The sequence below is a fragment of the Capricornis sumatraensis genome, chromosome 14 (assembly GCF_032405125.1).
Source record: "Capricornis sumatraensis isolate serow.1 chromosome 14, serow.2, whole genome shotgun sequence".
In the NCBI taxonomy this organism is placed as follows: Eukaryota; Metazoa; Chordata; class Mammalia; order Artiodactyla; family Bovidae; genus Capricornis; species Capricornis sumatraensis.
In genome coordinates this window covers 31,112,160-31,125,941 of record NC_091082.1, presented here as the reverse complement: position 1 = coordinate 31,125,941, position 13,782 = coordinate 31,112,160, and the positions used below count along the sequence as shown (strand labels likewise).

At 39.2% G+C, this 13,782-nt stretch overlaps 1 protein-coding gene across 1 annotated transcript in view; it reads right to left on the bottom strand.

Annotated features, from left to right (window-relative positions):
- IARS2 (isoleucyl-tRNA synthetase 2, mitochondrial) overlaps positions 1–10,486 on the bottom strand; it is a 48,886-nt gene extending 38,400 nt beyond the window's left edge. The window contains exons 1-8 of the mRNA XM_068986585.1: positions 10,187–10,486; positions 8,329–8,451; positions 3,610–3,769; positions 2,530–2,678; positions 2,395–2,444; positions 2,204–2,313; positions 1,788–1,878; positions 1,326–1,441 (exon numbers count right to left, since the gene is read on the bottom strand). Of these exons, the coding sequence (XP_068842686.1) occupies positions 1,326–1,441; positions 1,788–1,878; positions 2,204–2,313; positions 2,395–2,444; positions 2,530–2,678; positions 3,610–3,769; positions 8,329–8,451; positions 10,187–10,453 (1,066 nt within the window). The 5' untranslated portion in view covers positions 10,454–10,486. The remainder of the gene's footprint in view (positions 1–1,325; positions 1,442–1,787; positions 1,879–2,203; positions 2,314–2,394; positions 2,445–2,529; positions 2,679–3,609; positions 3,770–8,328; positions 8,452–10,186) is intronic.
- Positions 10,487–13,782: the final 3,296 nt, after the last annotated feature.

Below are 13,782 nucleotides of genomic sequence, written 5' to 3'. Positions count from 1 at the left end.
TGAGAGTCCCTTGGACTGCAAGGAGATCCAACCACTCCACCCTAAAGGAGATCAGTCCTGAATATTCATTGGAAGGGCTGATGCTGAAGCTGAAACTCCAATACTTAGGCCACCTGATGTGAAGAACTGATTTGGGAAAGATTAAAGGCAGGAGAAGGGGACGACAGAGGATGAGATGTTGGATGGCATCACCGACTCAATGGACATGAGTTTGAGTAAGCTCTGGGAGTTAGTGATGGACAGGGAAGCCTGGCATGCTGCAGTCCATGGGGTCGCAAAGAGTCAGACACGACTGAGTGACTGAACTGAAGAGAATAGACCTTAAAAGTTCTCATCACAAGGAAAAAAACTTTGTAACTATGTGTGATGATGATGTTAACTAGATTTATTATGATCATCTCACAATGCATACAAATATTAAATCATTATACCAAATGCCTAAAACTAACACAATGCTATACATCAATTTTTTTAAAAAAAGAGGGGAGTGAAGGGTATGGACTAAAGAATATATCAGATCCTCTAACTTACCTCTAACTTACCGAATGCAATAAGATACAAATGGTATTAAATACTAAACATTCTGCAGGTTCTTTTATGCCTTTGACATTAAAAACTTATCGATTTTTGTTTAGATTGTTTAAACCTCTAACTGGCTTATATCTGAACCGATACATTTTGAGGTCTTCTCTATTTAGCTGGACAATCTTTCCATTTTTGAGTATCTCTAACTTGTGATCTTTTTTCTTTCATTAAGAAACTCAAAGATATACCTAAAGATCAAAGGTAATTTTAAACTTCCCTAGGTTTCCAGTTTTATTTCAAAATCAGCCACTACTTTAGGAGTCCCAAATTATAGCTTACTAAGGATTCTTTTGATAGAAATGCTATCTTGGAAATAACTTTCAGAATCTATTCAATTTCCTTATTAAAATCATATACTCCAAAATAAATAGATTTATTTCCTTCCTTGCTCTTTTGATCAAATCAGATAAAAATAATTTTCAGTAATTTACTTTTGAATAAAAATTTAAAGGAAAATTTGTACATTTTATATTGCATAGAGGACATTTTTCTAATTTTCCACTGGATATTTGTCAAAAATATTTTTTTCAACTATTTTGACTTTGTCAATGTTCATATTTTCTATGCTCCTATCATGTTTAATGTATATTCTCCTTCAGTTTGATCAATATAAAATACATTCTAGAAAGAAGAAGCCATATTTGTTTTATTTACAACGAGCAATGTTCAGCAAGGTACTGAACTCAGATCAACCCAGTATTTTGATGACTTTGACTGTCAGAATATCTGTAAATCCTCACCTGAAAATGTTGAAATAACTTCAAATGTTGTTCCCAAAGTAGAAGCAACAGATGTTACTTTATCTGCACCGAGAATGTACAAGTCTCCGGATGAGGAACACTTCACAACAGCATACCTAAAATAAAATTGAGGAGTAAGCTACTAACAATGAAAAAGGAAAAACCAGAGATAACATTTTAAACGTTCTATATCACTTTAGAAAAACTAACTTTAAGATAAAAAAGGTACTATTTTCAAAGGACTTCATTCCTTACATTTCTGTTTTCTTTTCCAAAGAAGCTGGAAAATAAGGTCTTAAGTAGAATTCTATAAAGCTTAATAAAATCTATATGAACATAAAAACTAAGTGATAAGTCACTAATTTTAAGAGGATAATGAGGATGCAATAAGATCAAAATAATGCTAAAAAATGGAACTGATCCTATTTGTGGATAAAACAAAAATTGCTGTAATATACCTACTTTGATTCTGGCATGTAACAAACAGCTTGATTGGCTGGAATTGTCCAAGGCTGTGTGGTCCACACTAAAAAACTAACAGGAGATGAACCATCTGTGAAAATAAAATTTCAAATATGCTAGCAAATCAAATGTTTTAATTCCTTAAATTTAATAAACTTAAAAACAACAGATCGGAGAAGGCAATGGCAACCATGGGGTCGCGAAGAGTCGGACACGACTGAGCAACTTCACTTTCACTTCTCACTTTCATGCATTGGAGAAGGAACTGGCAACCTACTCCAGTGTTCTTGCCTGGAGAATCCCAGGGACGGGGGAGCCTGGTGGGCTGCCGTCCATGGGGTCGTACAGAGTCGGACACGACTGAGGCGACTTAGTAGTAGTAGTAGTAGTAGTAGTAAACAACGGATAAATCTTACCTAGAAGAGATGCCAACTTAGGAGAAGGTTTCAGGAGAGGGAATTTTACATATACTGAGCGACTGACGTGCTCTGGATTATATTCAAGTTCTGCTTCAGCCAATGCAGTCCTAAGGTTTAAAAACATTAAACGTAAATATTTGGAAGTCCCACAAAATTCTCCACTTTAGCTACCCAAAACACATAAATACCTTGATGAGGGAGACCAAAACACAGGTTTGTAAGATCGATAAATCAAGCCCTATAAAAGACAAATATATATGAAAACTGGAATTCTGTAACATGTAATTCAACATACTCAAAGGAAAAAAAAAAAACTTTATTACCTTATCATACATTTGGTAGAAAATTCTCAACTGCCTAGCCTCGTATCTTCCATCAAAAGTATAGTAGCAATTATTCCAATCTGCCATTATTCCCCATCGAATAAATGCCAATTTCTGTTTCTCAATTGCTGCTTTGGCGAATGATCTAGCTAAAATCAGTAAACAAAAAGCATTTTGAAAATGAGTTAAAATTCTTGAACACGGTTTAGCATGTATCTCTCTAAACGCAAACATCACATACAATTTGAAAATGAGTTAAAATTCTTGAACACAGCTTAGCATGCACCTCTCTAAATGCAGGTATTACACAAAATTTAGACTATAAAAATGTTTAAAAGTAAAGTTATCCTAAAGGTCAAAGTATTCAGCAGATACCTACAACAAATTCTAAAGTTAACTAAAATTTCAAAAGTTAAAATTTTGTTACCTTCTATTCCATTATTCAGAGATCATAAAATGATCTTACATTTAAAAAAAACAGACTGGAAAAGCTACTCTTACTTGATAATTTAAGAAAAGGTCAGAGAATAATTATTTCATTATATACACACACACAAAAAATTAATTAGTGTAACCAATCATACTGTTCCACAAGGAAGTATGAGATCTTCAAAATCATATCCAATTATACAATAATTTAACAGATAAGAACAGACGAGTCCTCTTTGACTCATTCTACTGAAGGAAAGGACCGAAAAAGAGACTTCTAAAAAAATTTTAATTTAAAATTTACTTTTGGTTTAGGACCTAAAATAGGTCAACAGGTTCTAGCCAATGAAGTACATAAAAACAATAACCAAAATAATAATTTCAACAAAATGTGAGGACCAAAGAATTGAAACATGTACTTGGACGTTGCTCACAAAACTTTCCTTCATTTGTGAACATAAGTTCTCACAAAAGTAAATTACACAAAATCTGAATTTTCTGTGACACAGTGGTTTCCAACTGATCTCATTTATAAGCGAAAAAATAATAGCAAAAAACAAAAAGCAACAGGTATCTTTGATAAAGTCCTGACTTTTTCAAGGAACTATGGTTTACAAATAACATTTTAAAACAGAAATAGAGATTACTTACCTTTCTCTCTAATTTCCATAGCTGAAAGATTCTGAGCTTTTCCACCAAGTTCTGATAATACTTTCATTTCAATGGGTAACCCATGACAATCCCAGCCTGGCACAAAATGTATTTTGGAACCTCTCATCATATGGTATCGATTGGCTATGTCTTTCAAAATCTGCAAAGATGAAATGATAATCATCATTCATATAAAAAGCATGTGGCCTACAACTTATGTTCTCTTAGTATCACTTTAAAACACTAATAAAATCCAACTCTAAAGGATTTATATAGAATTACCTATTAAATCTACCAACTTATGTTCTATATAAATACAAGCATAACAAATATCTGATTTTTAAAATGTCATTAACTCCCCCAGGAAGAAATCAAATTACAAGAGATTTCAAAGCAAAAAACATTATATCCAAGATTACTAATTTTTTTTTAAGTTGGAGAATGCAAATAAGCAATCCACACTACCATTTTAAGAAATAATCTGAACTTCTAAAAATCAGACTAAAAAATTACAATTTGCTTTACTCTCATGGAGAAAAATTATTTATGTGAATAATCAAATATTATATATAATATATATAATATTATGTATATTTAGCTTATAAATATTATAGAATCAAGGCAGAATTTATGATGCCCTTAGAGTATGAAATATTATGCTTACCTCTGTTACTACTAAAACCCTAAATAAAACAGTAGATCTCTTAGTAAAGTTCTGTAACTGTTTCCTAGCTCATCTTAAGATACTAGTGGGCAGCAAATTTTTAAAAAAATATATACCCACTGAAAAATGGAGGCTCAAAGCCAAAGGGCAGATTTGGCTCCAGGCTCAATTCCTTCTTCCCAAAATTAAATAATGCAATAGTCCAGAAAAATATATCTTCCCTTCCATGTCTCTCAAAAGTAGAAAAGATAATACACATTCCTCTCACACCTTCTATGTAAAACTCCTTCAGACTTCTTACCAAAGGGCAGGGGGCCTTGCGATCTGGGGGTAGTCGTATAACAAAAACATTCATCTACTGATACATACTTAAGATTTGTACACTCTATGTTATGTATTACTTACATCAATCAATATAAATAACATCCTTCCTATTTATCCCTATTTGAAGTTGTTTTATTTATTTATCTGTTCCTTCCTGGAAAATATAAACTCTTTGAAATCAGAGATTCCATCTGTCTTCATCTGTAAACTCCCAGCATTTAGAACGGTGACTGCCACTATTCATAGCTCAGTCGGTAAAAAATCCGCCTGCAATGCAGGAGACCTGGGTTCGATTCCTGGGTCAGGAAGATCCCCTGGAGAAGGAAGTGGCAACCCACTCCAGTATTCTTGCCTGGAGAATCTCATGGACAGAAGAGTCTGGCGGGCTACAGTCTACAGGGTCGCAAGAATCAAACACGACTGAGTGACTAAGCATACATACCCTATTCTACAAGTACTTACCTGAATAAAGGAAAGCAGGCACATATGCTCCAGACTGTGATGTCTCATACAGTGCTTACTAGCCACCAGCAGTAATAAGCATCAAAACTGGCTAGTCCAAACGGAGATATAAATATACAATATATACCACTGATTGAAAAAAGTTAATCCCCCAAAACTGTGGATTACATTTATACAGAATTCTTAAAATGACAAAAATACAGATGTAGAGAACAGTTAAGGAGATGCTGGGAAAAGAGGGAAATAAATATAGCTATGAAAGAGCAGCATGAGGGATTCTTGATGGAAATGTTTGGTATCTTGAATGTATCAATGTAACATTCTGGTTATGATATAGTACTGCAGTTGTGCAGGATTTTACCACTGGGAAAACTGGGTAAAATGTATATGAATCCTCTCTATTTTTTTCTTAACGAATGCACCTGAATCTATAATTACTTCAAATATAAACTCTAACTAAAATTTGAAAGAAATTGCTTTCGAATAGTGTATACTTAAAAAAAAAAAAAGCACTTCAGTTCTGTCCATGAAAAGAAATAAATGCTTTTTTCACCATCTGATGTAATATGCCTAATAATTTGAAAATGAGCTATCAAGCAGCATGATTTGGCCTCTGTGGAAGCGAGCAAACTTCATACCAAGGAATGTGCAATATGTGTAACATCTCAAAAGTTTTAGAAGTTTTCAATACAATTAAATGGTCTAATACAATGAAAGAAAGTAAATGTAAAAGAAAGTGATGGTTGTTCAGTCATGTCTGACTCTCAGGGACCCCGCGGACTGTAGCCCACCAGGCTCCTCTGTCCATGGGGATCCTCCAGGCAAGAATACTGGAGTGGGTTGCCATGCCCTCCTCCAGGGGATCCTCCCAACCCAGGGATCGAACCCAGGTCTCCTGCATTGCAGGCAGACTTTTTACTGTCTGAGCCGCCATGGAAGGTCTAATACAATATGTAATACATATTATAATAGAATTCTGCTCTAAGAGCAATACTGACTTGTTCAGTAACCAGATTTCTGGTGGTGAAAATACAGACAGATGTCCAAGGTCATGCCCTCTCCAAACTTTCCATTAAAGTAGACATAAAAATAAAGGACTGAAAAAAATAGTAAATAAATTGTGGTACACTCTCTAAATGGAATGCTTCTCTACAATTATTGACAACTAAAACGGAATCAACTATTGACATCATAACAGCATGTATGAATATCAAACACTGCACAAGTAAAAGAAGCCAGACATAGAAGAATTTGTTATGATTTGACCTGTCTGAAATTTTGCAATTGGCAAAAAAAATTATAGCAATAGAAACCAAAATAGTGATGAGGGCAGGAAGCCTTCATTCTGGAAGGCCAGCATCACCCTGACACCAAAACCTCAGTTTATCCTCCTCAAACACACCAAGAAAATTCACCTCAAGTCTTTGTATGTGGCACTGTGTGTGTGTGTATGCTCAGTACACACACAAATGGAATGCGTTGTCATTTCTTACTCCAGGGGATCTTCCCAACCCAGGGGTCTAACCTGTGTCTGCTGTGTCTCCTGAATTGGCAGGCAGATTTCTTACCACTTGAACCACATGGGAAGCACTTAGCTATTGCTGTTGTTTAGTCATGAAGTTGTGTCTGACTCTTTGCAACCCCACAGACTGCAGCACGCCAGGATTTCTTGTCTTTCACTATCTCATGGAGTTTGCTCAATCTGAGTCAGTGATGCCATCCAACCATCTCATCTGTTGCCCCTTCTCTTCCTACCCTTAATCTTTCCCAGCATCAGTGTCTTTTCCAATGAGTCGGCTTGTCACACCATGGCCAAAGTATTGAAGTTTCAGCTTCAGCACCTGTCCTTCAATTAATATTCAGCATTGATTTCCTTTAGGATTAAATGGTTTGATCTCCTTGCTGTCCAAGGGTCTCTCAAGAGTTTTCTCCAGCAACACAGTTCGAAAGCATTAATTCTTCGGTGCTCACATCTGCACACGACTACTGGAAAAACTATACCTTTGACTATATGGGCCTTTGTCGGCAAATTGATGTCTCTGATTTTTAATATGCTGTCTATGCTGATTACAGCTTTTCTTCCAAGGAGCAAGCATCTTTTGATTTCATGGCCGCAGTCACCATCCACAGTGATTCTGGAGCCCAAGATAATAAAGTCCGCCACTATTTCCATTTTTTCCCTTTCTATTTGCCATGAAGTGATGGGACCTGATGCCACGATCTTAGTTTTTTTGAACGCTGAGTTTTAAGCCAGCTTTTTCACTCTCCTCTTTCACTTAGCTATACCTATCCCAAATACTCCACAGCTTACCCCCCACTGCTTCCTTGAGGACTTTACAGGAATGTCATCTTTTCAGTGAAGGGGGCATCCCAGATCAATTTAATAAAACTGCACCTTGCCCAACTGACCTGCCCTATTAGTTTTCTATTTCTTTTATTTCTTCTAAAGCACTTATTACTGTTATCTTTTAGTCAATTTGGGTTGAGAAGAATTTCTATGTGTGTATATATGTCTGTCTGTATGTGTGTGTGTAATTGTGTGTGTGGTGTGGGGGGTGGTTCCCACACATACAACCAAGCAATTCTTGGACATCAGCAGAGTGTCTGAGAATTAGCATAAATGGGGTGGCATAAATAGGAGAAATGTCTTTCTCACTATTCTACAGGTTGTGGAGTCCAAGATCAAGGGGCTGGCAAATTCAGTATCTGGTAAGGGCCGCTTTCTGGTTCACAGACCCCCATTTTCCCCACTGTAACCTCACATAGCATAAGGGGACAAGGGAGCTCTCTGACCTAATCATCCCTCAAAGGCCCCACCTTCACACACCATTAGAGATTAGGTTTCAACATATGATTTGCAGGGGGAGGGAGACAAATATTCAGTCTCTAGCAACTATCAACCATATTAAACATTTTACTTATCCTTCTGTGCTTTCCTCCTGTTTAGATCACAAGCTCCATGAAGACAGGACTTATCCCTATTTTGTTCACTGCTATCCCCGGAGTCTAGACAATATCTGGCACATAACAGATGCTCATTAATTATTTATTGAATAATATGATACTTATTAACATAAGTTCAAAGCAAATACCAGTGATGTTATTTTTCACACAGTACTAAAACTGTTCATTGCTGCTTTCTAGTAAGACATTTTAGTTTATGTCAATGCAAATTTATGTAATTGCCATAACCTTATAATATACTCTTTTCCAAAGTATATTTAAATAAAGATTTTCCCTCACATCTTATAACCAAAATTATAAATTACCTTATTTAAAGCATGTCCAACATGAGGGTCACCATTTGCATAAGGAGGTCCATCATGAAGACAAAACTCAGTCTTCGCTTTTCTTTCTCTTTGCCATGAATAAAGTTCTGAAAATCCACATTTCTGTTTAAAAAGAACAATAATGTCTGCACATCACATAAACACATACACTTTAATCTTGCCATAAATAACACTCAGCACCAGTTTATTTCCTATCACATTCCAATATATTCAACTCTAAAACACAAGGTGAGTTTTCTAAAATGCACATCTTCCAATTAAAAAATAAGTTTGTTGCTGCTGCTACTGCTAAGTCAAGAACATTTTATTAAAAAAAAAACTTCACTCCTTCTAATAACATAAAAAATAAATAAAATACACATCTGAGTACTTATCTCTTAAAACTTTTCAACAGTTACCCTTGCAGACTTCAGTTTAAAGTCTAAGCTCTTCATGAAGGTGTACAGGACCCTACAGAGGTTTGTGCTTAGTCTCTCAGTCATGTCGGACTCTGCATGGGATGTAGCCTGCCAGGCTCCTCTGTCCATGGGACTGTCTAGCCAAGAATCCTGCAGTGGGTTGCCATGCCCTCCTCCAGGGGATCTTCCCAATCCAGGGATTGAACGTGTGTCTCCTGCACTGGCAAGAAATTCTTCACCTCTGCACCACCTGGGAAGCCCTACAAAGGTTTAGTAACACACAGACTCCATCCCCCTCCACTCCATGTTGAAGGACTCGTAGATCCCCCACCACACACACAAACACACACACACACACACACACACACACACACACACACACACACTCTTTCTCTCATATCTTATTCCTGCTATGCTCTGGCCTCAACACTTGCTACTCTCAGTCTGGAAAAACACTGACTGCAATCCCACTCCCCTTCCCTCATCTTCTGTGTGACGTTGGCCAAGTCACTTTGCCTTTGTAGGCCTATTCCCTCCTTTGAAAAAAAAAAAAGTTAATAATATTCAACCCACCAAGCTGGTGTGAAGATTATACAAGAAAATATCTGAAAGTCTCACAATTCCAGAAATACAGAAGGTACTGGATGGAACACTTAAAAAACTAGATGGCCAAAAAGGGCTTGTGAGTCTAGAACTCTGAGAGCTGTCATAAGAATATTTAAGCTAATCATATTTACTTAACTAATATATCCAAAATATCATGGATTTTTAAAGACCCTAGAATTACACAAACTAACAAGTGAATTTCTGGCCTTAGAAAGTTCAGTTTAATACAGGAGACAGAAGCACAGGTGAGGAAGAGGACTCAGATGAAGTAACCACGGCTACTTGATCCTTCAAACAAGCCACCTTCCAACTAAGGCCCTATTGATACCACAAAAGTGAGCTTCATCTTCTTCTCATGATCGCATCTTTATTTATATGTGTACCTGTTAATTTACTGTAAACAAAATCACCGGAAAAGAGCCCAAATTCGACTAGTTTTTTAAAAGCTATAACTGGCATTTATATTCCATCCATGCTATCTGAACATAGCTGTTTCACCGTTGGACTTCCCTGGTGGCTCAGACGGTAAGTGGCTCTGCCAACAACGCGGGAGACCCGGGTTAGCATTCCGATCTGGAACCCGCCATCTCTAGTGGACTTGTCTAGAGGTTTCTGCACCTGTGTTTTCACCCAGTACAACCTGTGGGAAGTGCATGATTCCCACTGGTCTGATCGCAACACCTCTGGCCCAAAAGGGCCTGGAGCCTGCGGCCGGGCCTGCCCCGCCCTGCCCTGCCCGGGATGTGGGTGGCCCAGGCGTGGCTCCAGGGAGGGCCCGTGACCCCTCCCGAGGCCCCGTTCGCGGCCCGCGCGGAGAGCAGGCCCGCCCGTACCTGCTGGATCTCCAGCTCCGTGTCGGGCTGCTGGCGGCCCAGCAGCTTCATGGGGAAGCTGGTCTGCGGCAGCAACACCGTGTCCCGATAGCTGCCATTACTCGAGTTCTGAGGCTGGTTACTGGCTCCGGTGACTGACCGCACCAAAAGGTTCCCCGTTGTCCCTCGCCAGCGCGGTCGACAAGGAAGGCGGGGTGGCACCCACAAATTCCAGGCCGCGGCCACGGCCGCTGCCCCCGGACCGCGAGGGCGCAGCCCCCAACGCATGGCGGGCCAGGCCAACCCCAGCGTCCGGGAGGGCGCCGGGGTCTCGGCTCCGGCCGGGCTTTGTGGGAACACGGAGCCCAGAGCACGGGTGCGAGCCTTACGGGAGTGCGCACGCGCGCGGGGCAGGGAAGGGGCGGGGAGCCCGGCGCGGGGCGGGGAAGAGGCGGAGAGCGCGGCGCGGGGCGGAGAAGGGGCGGGGAGCGCGGCGCGGGGCGGGGAAGGGGAAGGGGCGGGGAGCGCGGCGCGGGGCGGGGAAGGGGAAGGGGCGGGGAAGGGGAAGGGGCGGGGAGCTCGGCGCGGGCCGGGGAAGACTGGGGACCGATCCGCATTCGGATCTTGGCTGCAGCTTCCCCTAGAGCGGCGCTGACTACGAGGGCGGGAAGAGGTGTAGCCCGCGCCACAAGCTCATGTTTCAATCACGGCGCGTTCCTTTTAAAGTTTATTTTATTTAATCCAGTATAACCAACATTACCACTTCAACATGTAATTAATATAAAATTATAAATGTAATAGTTCACATTCTTTTTCTTCATTCCAGGTCTTCGAAAATTGCTATGTAATTTACACATATAGCGTATCTCCAATCTATTTGGACTGCAATTTTCCAATTCAGTTCAGTAGCTCAGTAATATCAGACTCTGCGATTCCATGGAAACTGCAGCACGTCAGGCTTCCCTGTCCATCACCAACTCCCAGAAATTGCTCAAACTCATGTCCATCCAGTCTGTGATGCCATCCAACCGTCTCAGCCTCTGGTCATCCCTTCTCCTCCCGCCTTCAGTGTTAACAGGGTCTTTTCCAATGAGTCAGTTCTTCGTATCGGGTGGCCAAAGGATTGGAGCTTCAGCTTCAGCATCAGTCCTTCCAATGAATATTCAGGACTGATTTCCTTTAGGATTGACTGTTTGATCTCCTTGCAGTCCAAGGGACTCTCAAGAGTCTTCTCCAACAGCACAGATTGTGGAGGAGCTGGAAGGCTTTAAGCAAATACTGAAAATGTATTTGCTCCACTCTTTATGAAGGTTGGAAGCTGGAACGAGCATAACAAAGGGTTATGAACGTTCACCGAGTGCCCAAGGCTGGGAACGGATGACGAAGGGCCATACTCCCGGCCTTGAGGTGTTCAAAGGCTTCCTTCTGACCCCCTGTTTCTGGGAGCAAGGACTGTTGTTTTCATGATAAGACTCCCTTTAGAGTTTCACAAAAGCTATGTTATGTCTTGGACGATGGGAACTGTATTTTATGCTTGAATGCTTTGGTGTTTTATCGAGAAAGGCTACGTGCAAGTCTGCTTTATGCTCTGCTCTCTGAGACCATATATCTGCGAAGCTGGGTAATAAAATTTGTCAGTCCACTAGAGGCTGTCCCTGAATGTCCTTTCAGAGCACGGTTCTCAGAGCCTTACAACAGATCAAAAGCATCAAGTCTTCCCTCCTCAGCTTTCTTAATGGTCCAACTCTCACATCCATACATGACTACTGGAAAAACCATAGCTTTGACTAGACCGACCTTTGTTGTCAAAGTAATGTCTCTGCTTTATAATATGCTGTCTAGGTTGGTCATAGCTTTTCTTCCAAGCAAGCATCTTTTAATTTCATGGCTGCAGTCACCATCTGCAGTGGTTTTGGAGACCAAGAAAATAAAATCTGTCACTGTTTCCCCATCTATTTGCCATAAAGTGATGGAACCGGATGCCATGATCCTGGTCTTTTTAATGTTGAGTTTTAAAAAGCGAGCTTTTTCAATCTCCTCTTTTACTTTCATCAAGAGGCTCTTCAAAATAAAAAAAAAAAAAGAGGCTCTTCAGTTCCTCTTCAGTTTCTCCCATAAGGATGGTGTCATCTACATATCTGAGGTTATTGATATTTCTCCTGCCACACAATGGAATATTACTCAGCCTTAAAAAAAATGACATTTTGCCATTTGAGCAACAAGGATGAACTTGGGGGTCATTATACTAAGTGAAATGTCAGAGAAAGACAAATATTGTGTGATATCATTTATATATGGAATCTAAAATATACAACAAACTAGTCAATAAAACAAAAGAAGCAGACATAAATATAGAAAAACTAGTGATGGGGGCAATATAGCAGTAGAGAGAAAAATGTTATTATGGGATTATAAGAAACTATGCATGAAATTTTTGAAAATTGTAAAGCAATATAGAATTTAATGAATCTTCCTTCAATTTAAAAAACTGAAAAGAAAATAAAGGATATGAAACTAGGGGGTAAAAAGCAAAGGCCTGAGCAGATGGCTGTGGAGTCTTTCAGTTTTTTTCTGTTTGAGCAATGAGACTATGGTCATGGGTTATTTATTTAATTTAAAAAGGTTTAAAAATAAAGTATCTTTATTAACATGAAGGATACCTTTAACAATGCAAACTCCTTGTTCCCTTTGATAATTTTTCTTAGCCTGAATTCTACTCTGATAAAACAGTGGGTTTGGCTTTCTAATTAATCAGAGAATTTGTCTTTAAATGGATGAGTTTAAACAATTTACCTTTATTATTGCAACTGATACGTTTGCTATTAACTCTGCCATATTATTTTATGCTGTCATATTCTAATCACGGTGCCATGCTTTTGAATACTGGGGAAAAAAAAATAAAAAAACGTTGCTGTTTTCACCACAGGTCAGCTCTCCCATGCACCAGAAATACAGCCTAAAAAAATATACAGACAATATTTGTTTCGGCTTGTTTTAACTTTTGACAGTGCAATAAAAATCGTGATAGGGTTGGGTTGTTGTTTTTTTTCCCCGATGCCTCAAAAACAAAACAAAACAAAACAAAACAAAAAAACTAATATGGTACATTCTACCAGGAAGACAGAAAACCTTCCAGGACTTACCATCAGGCAAATGAAAGTCACAGGCACTTTTATGAATTTCGTAAGTGCTTTAAAAAAAAAAAAAAGTAAGCGCTAGTAACACACTTCTTTTTTTTTTAACATTGTTCTTTTTTTTTTTTTTTTTTTTACTTTACAATACTGTATTGGTTTTGCCATACATTGACGTGAATCCTCCACGGGTGTACTTGAGTTCCCAACCCTGAACCCCCCTCCCATCACCCTCCCTAGTAACACACTTCTGCATAAAATTTTCTTTAGGAGAGCAAAGGTGGGGTGTCCAGGACGCCCAAGGTTTGAAGGTTAAGCAGCTGGCCCACCGCCGCAGGGCGGTATCAATAATCCGACGAATATGTTAAGGATGAACTGTGCACACAAAGTGGATTGGAGGACACCTGAAGCCAGAATGATTCCTGAATAGTTAATACACCTTTCGTTTTGACTTCAGGAGACTGGCACCTACGTAGAGCTTGAAGA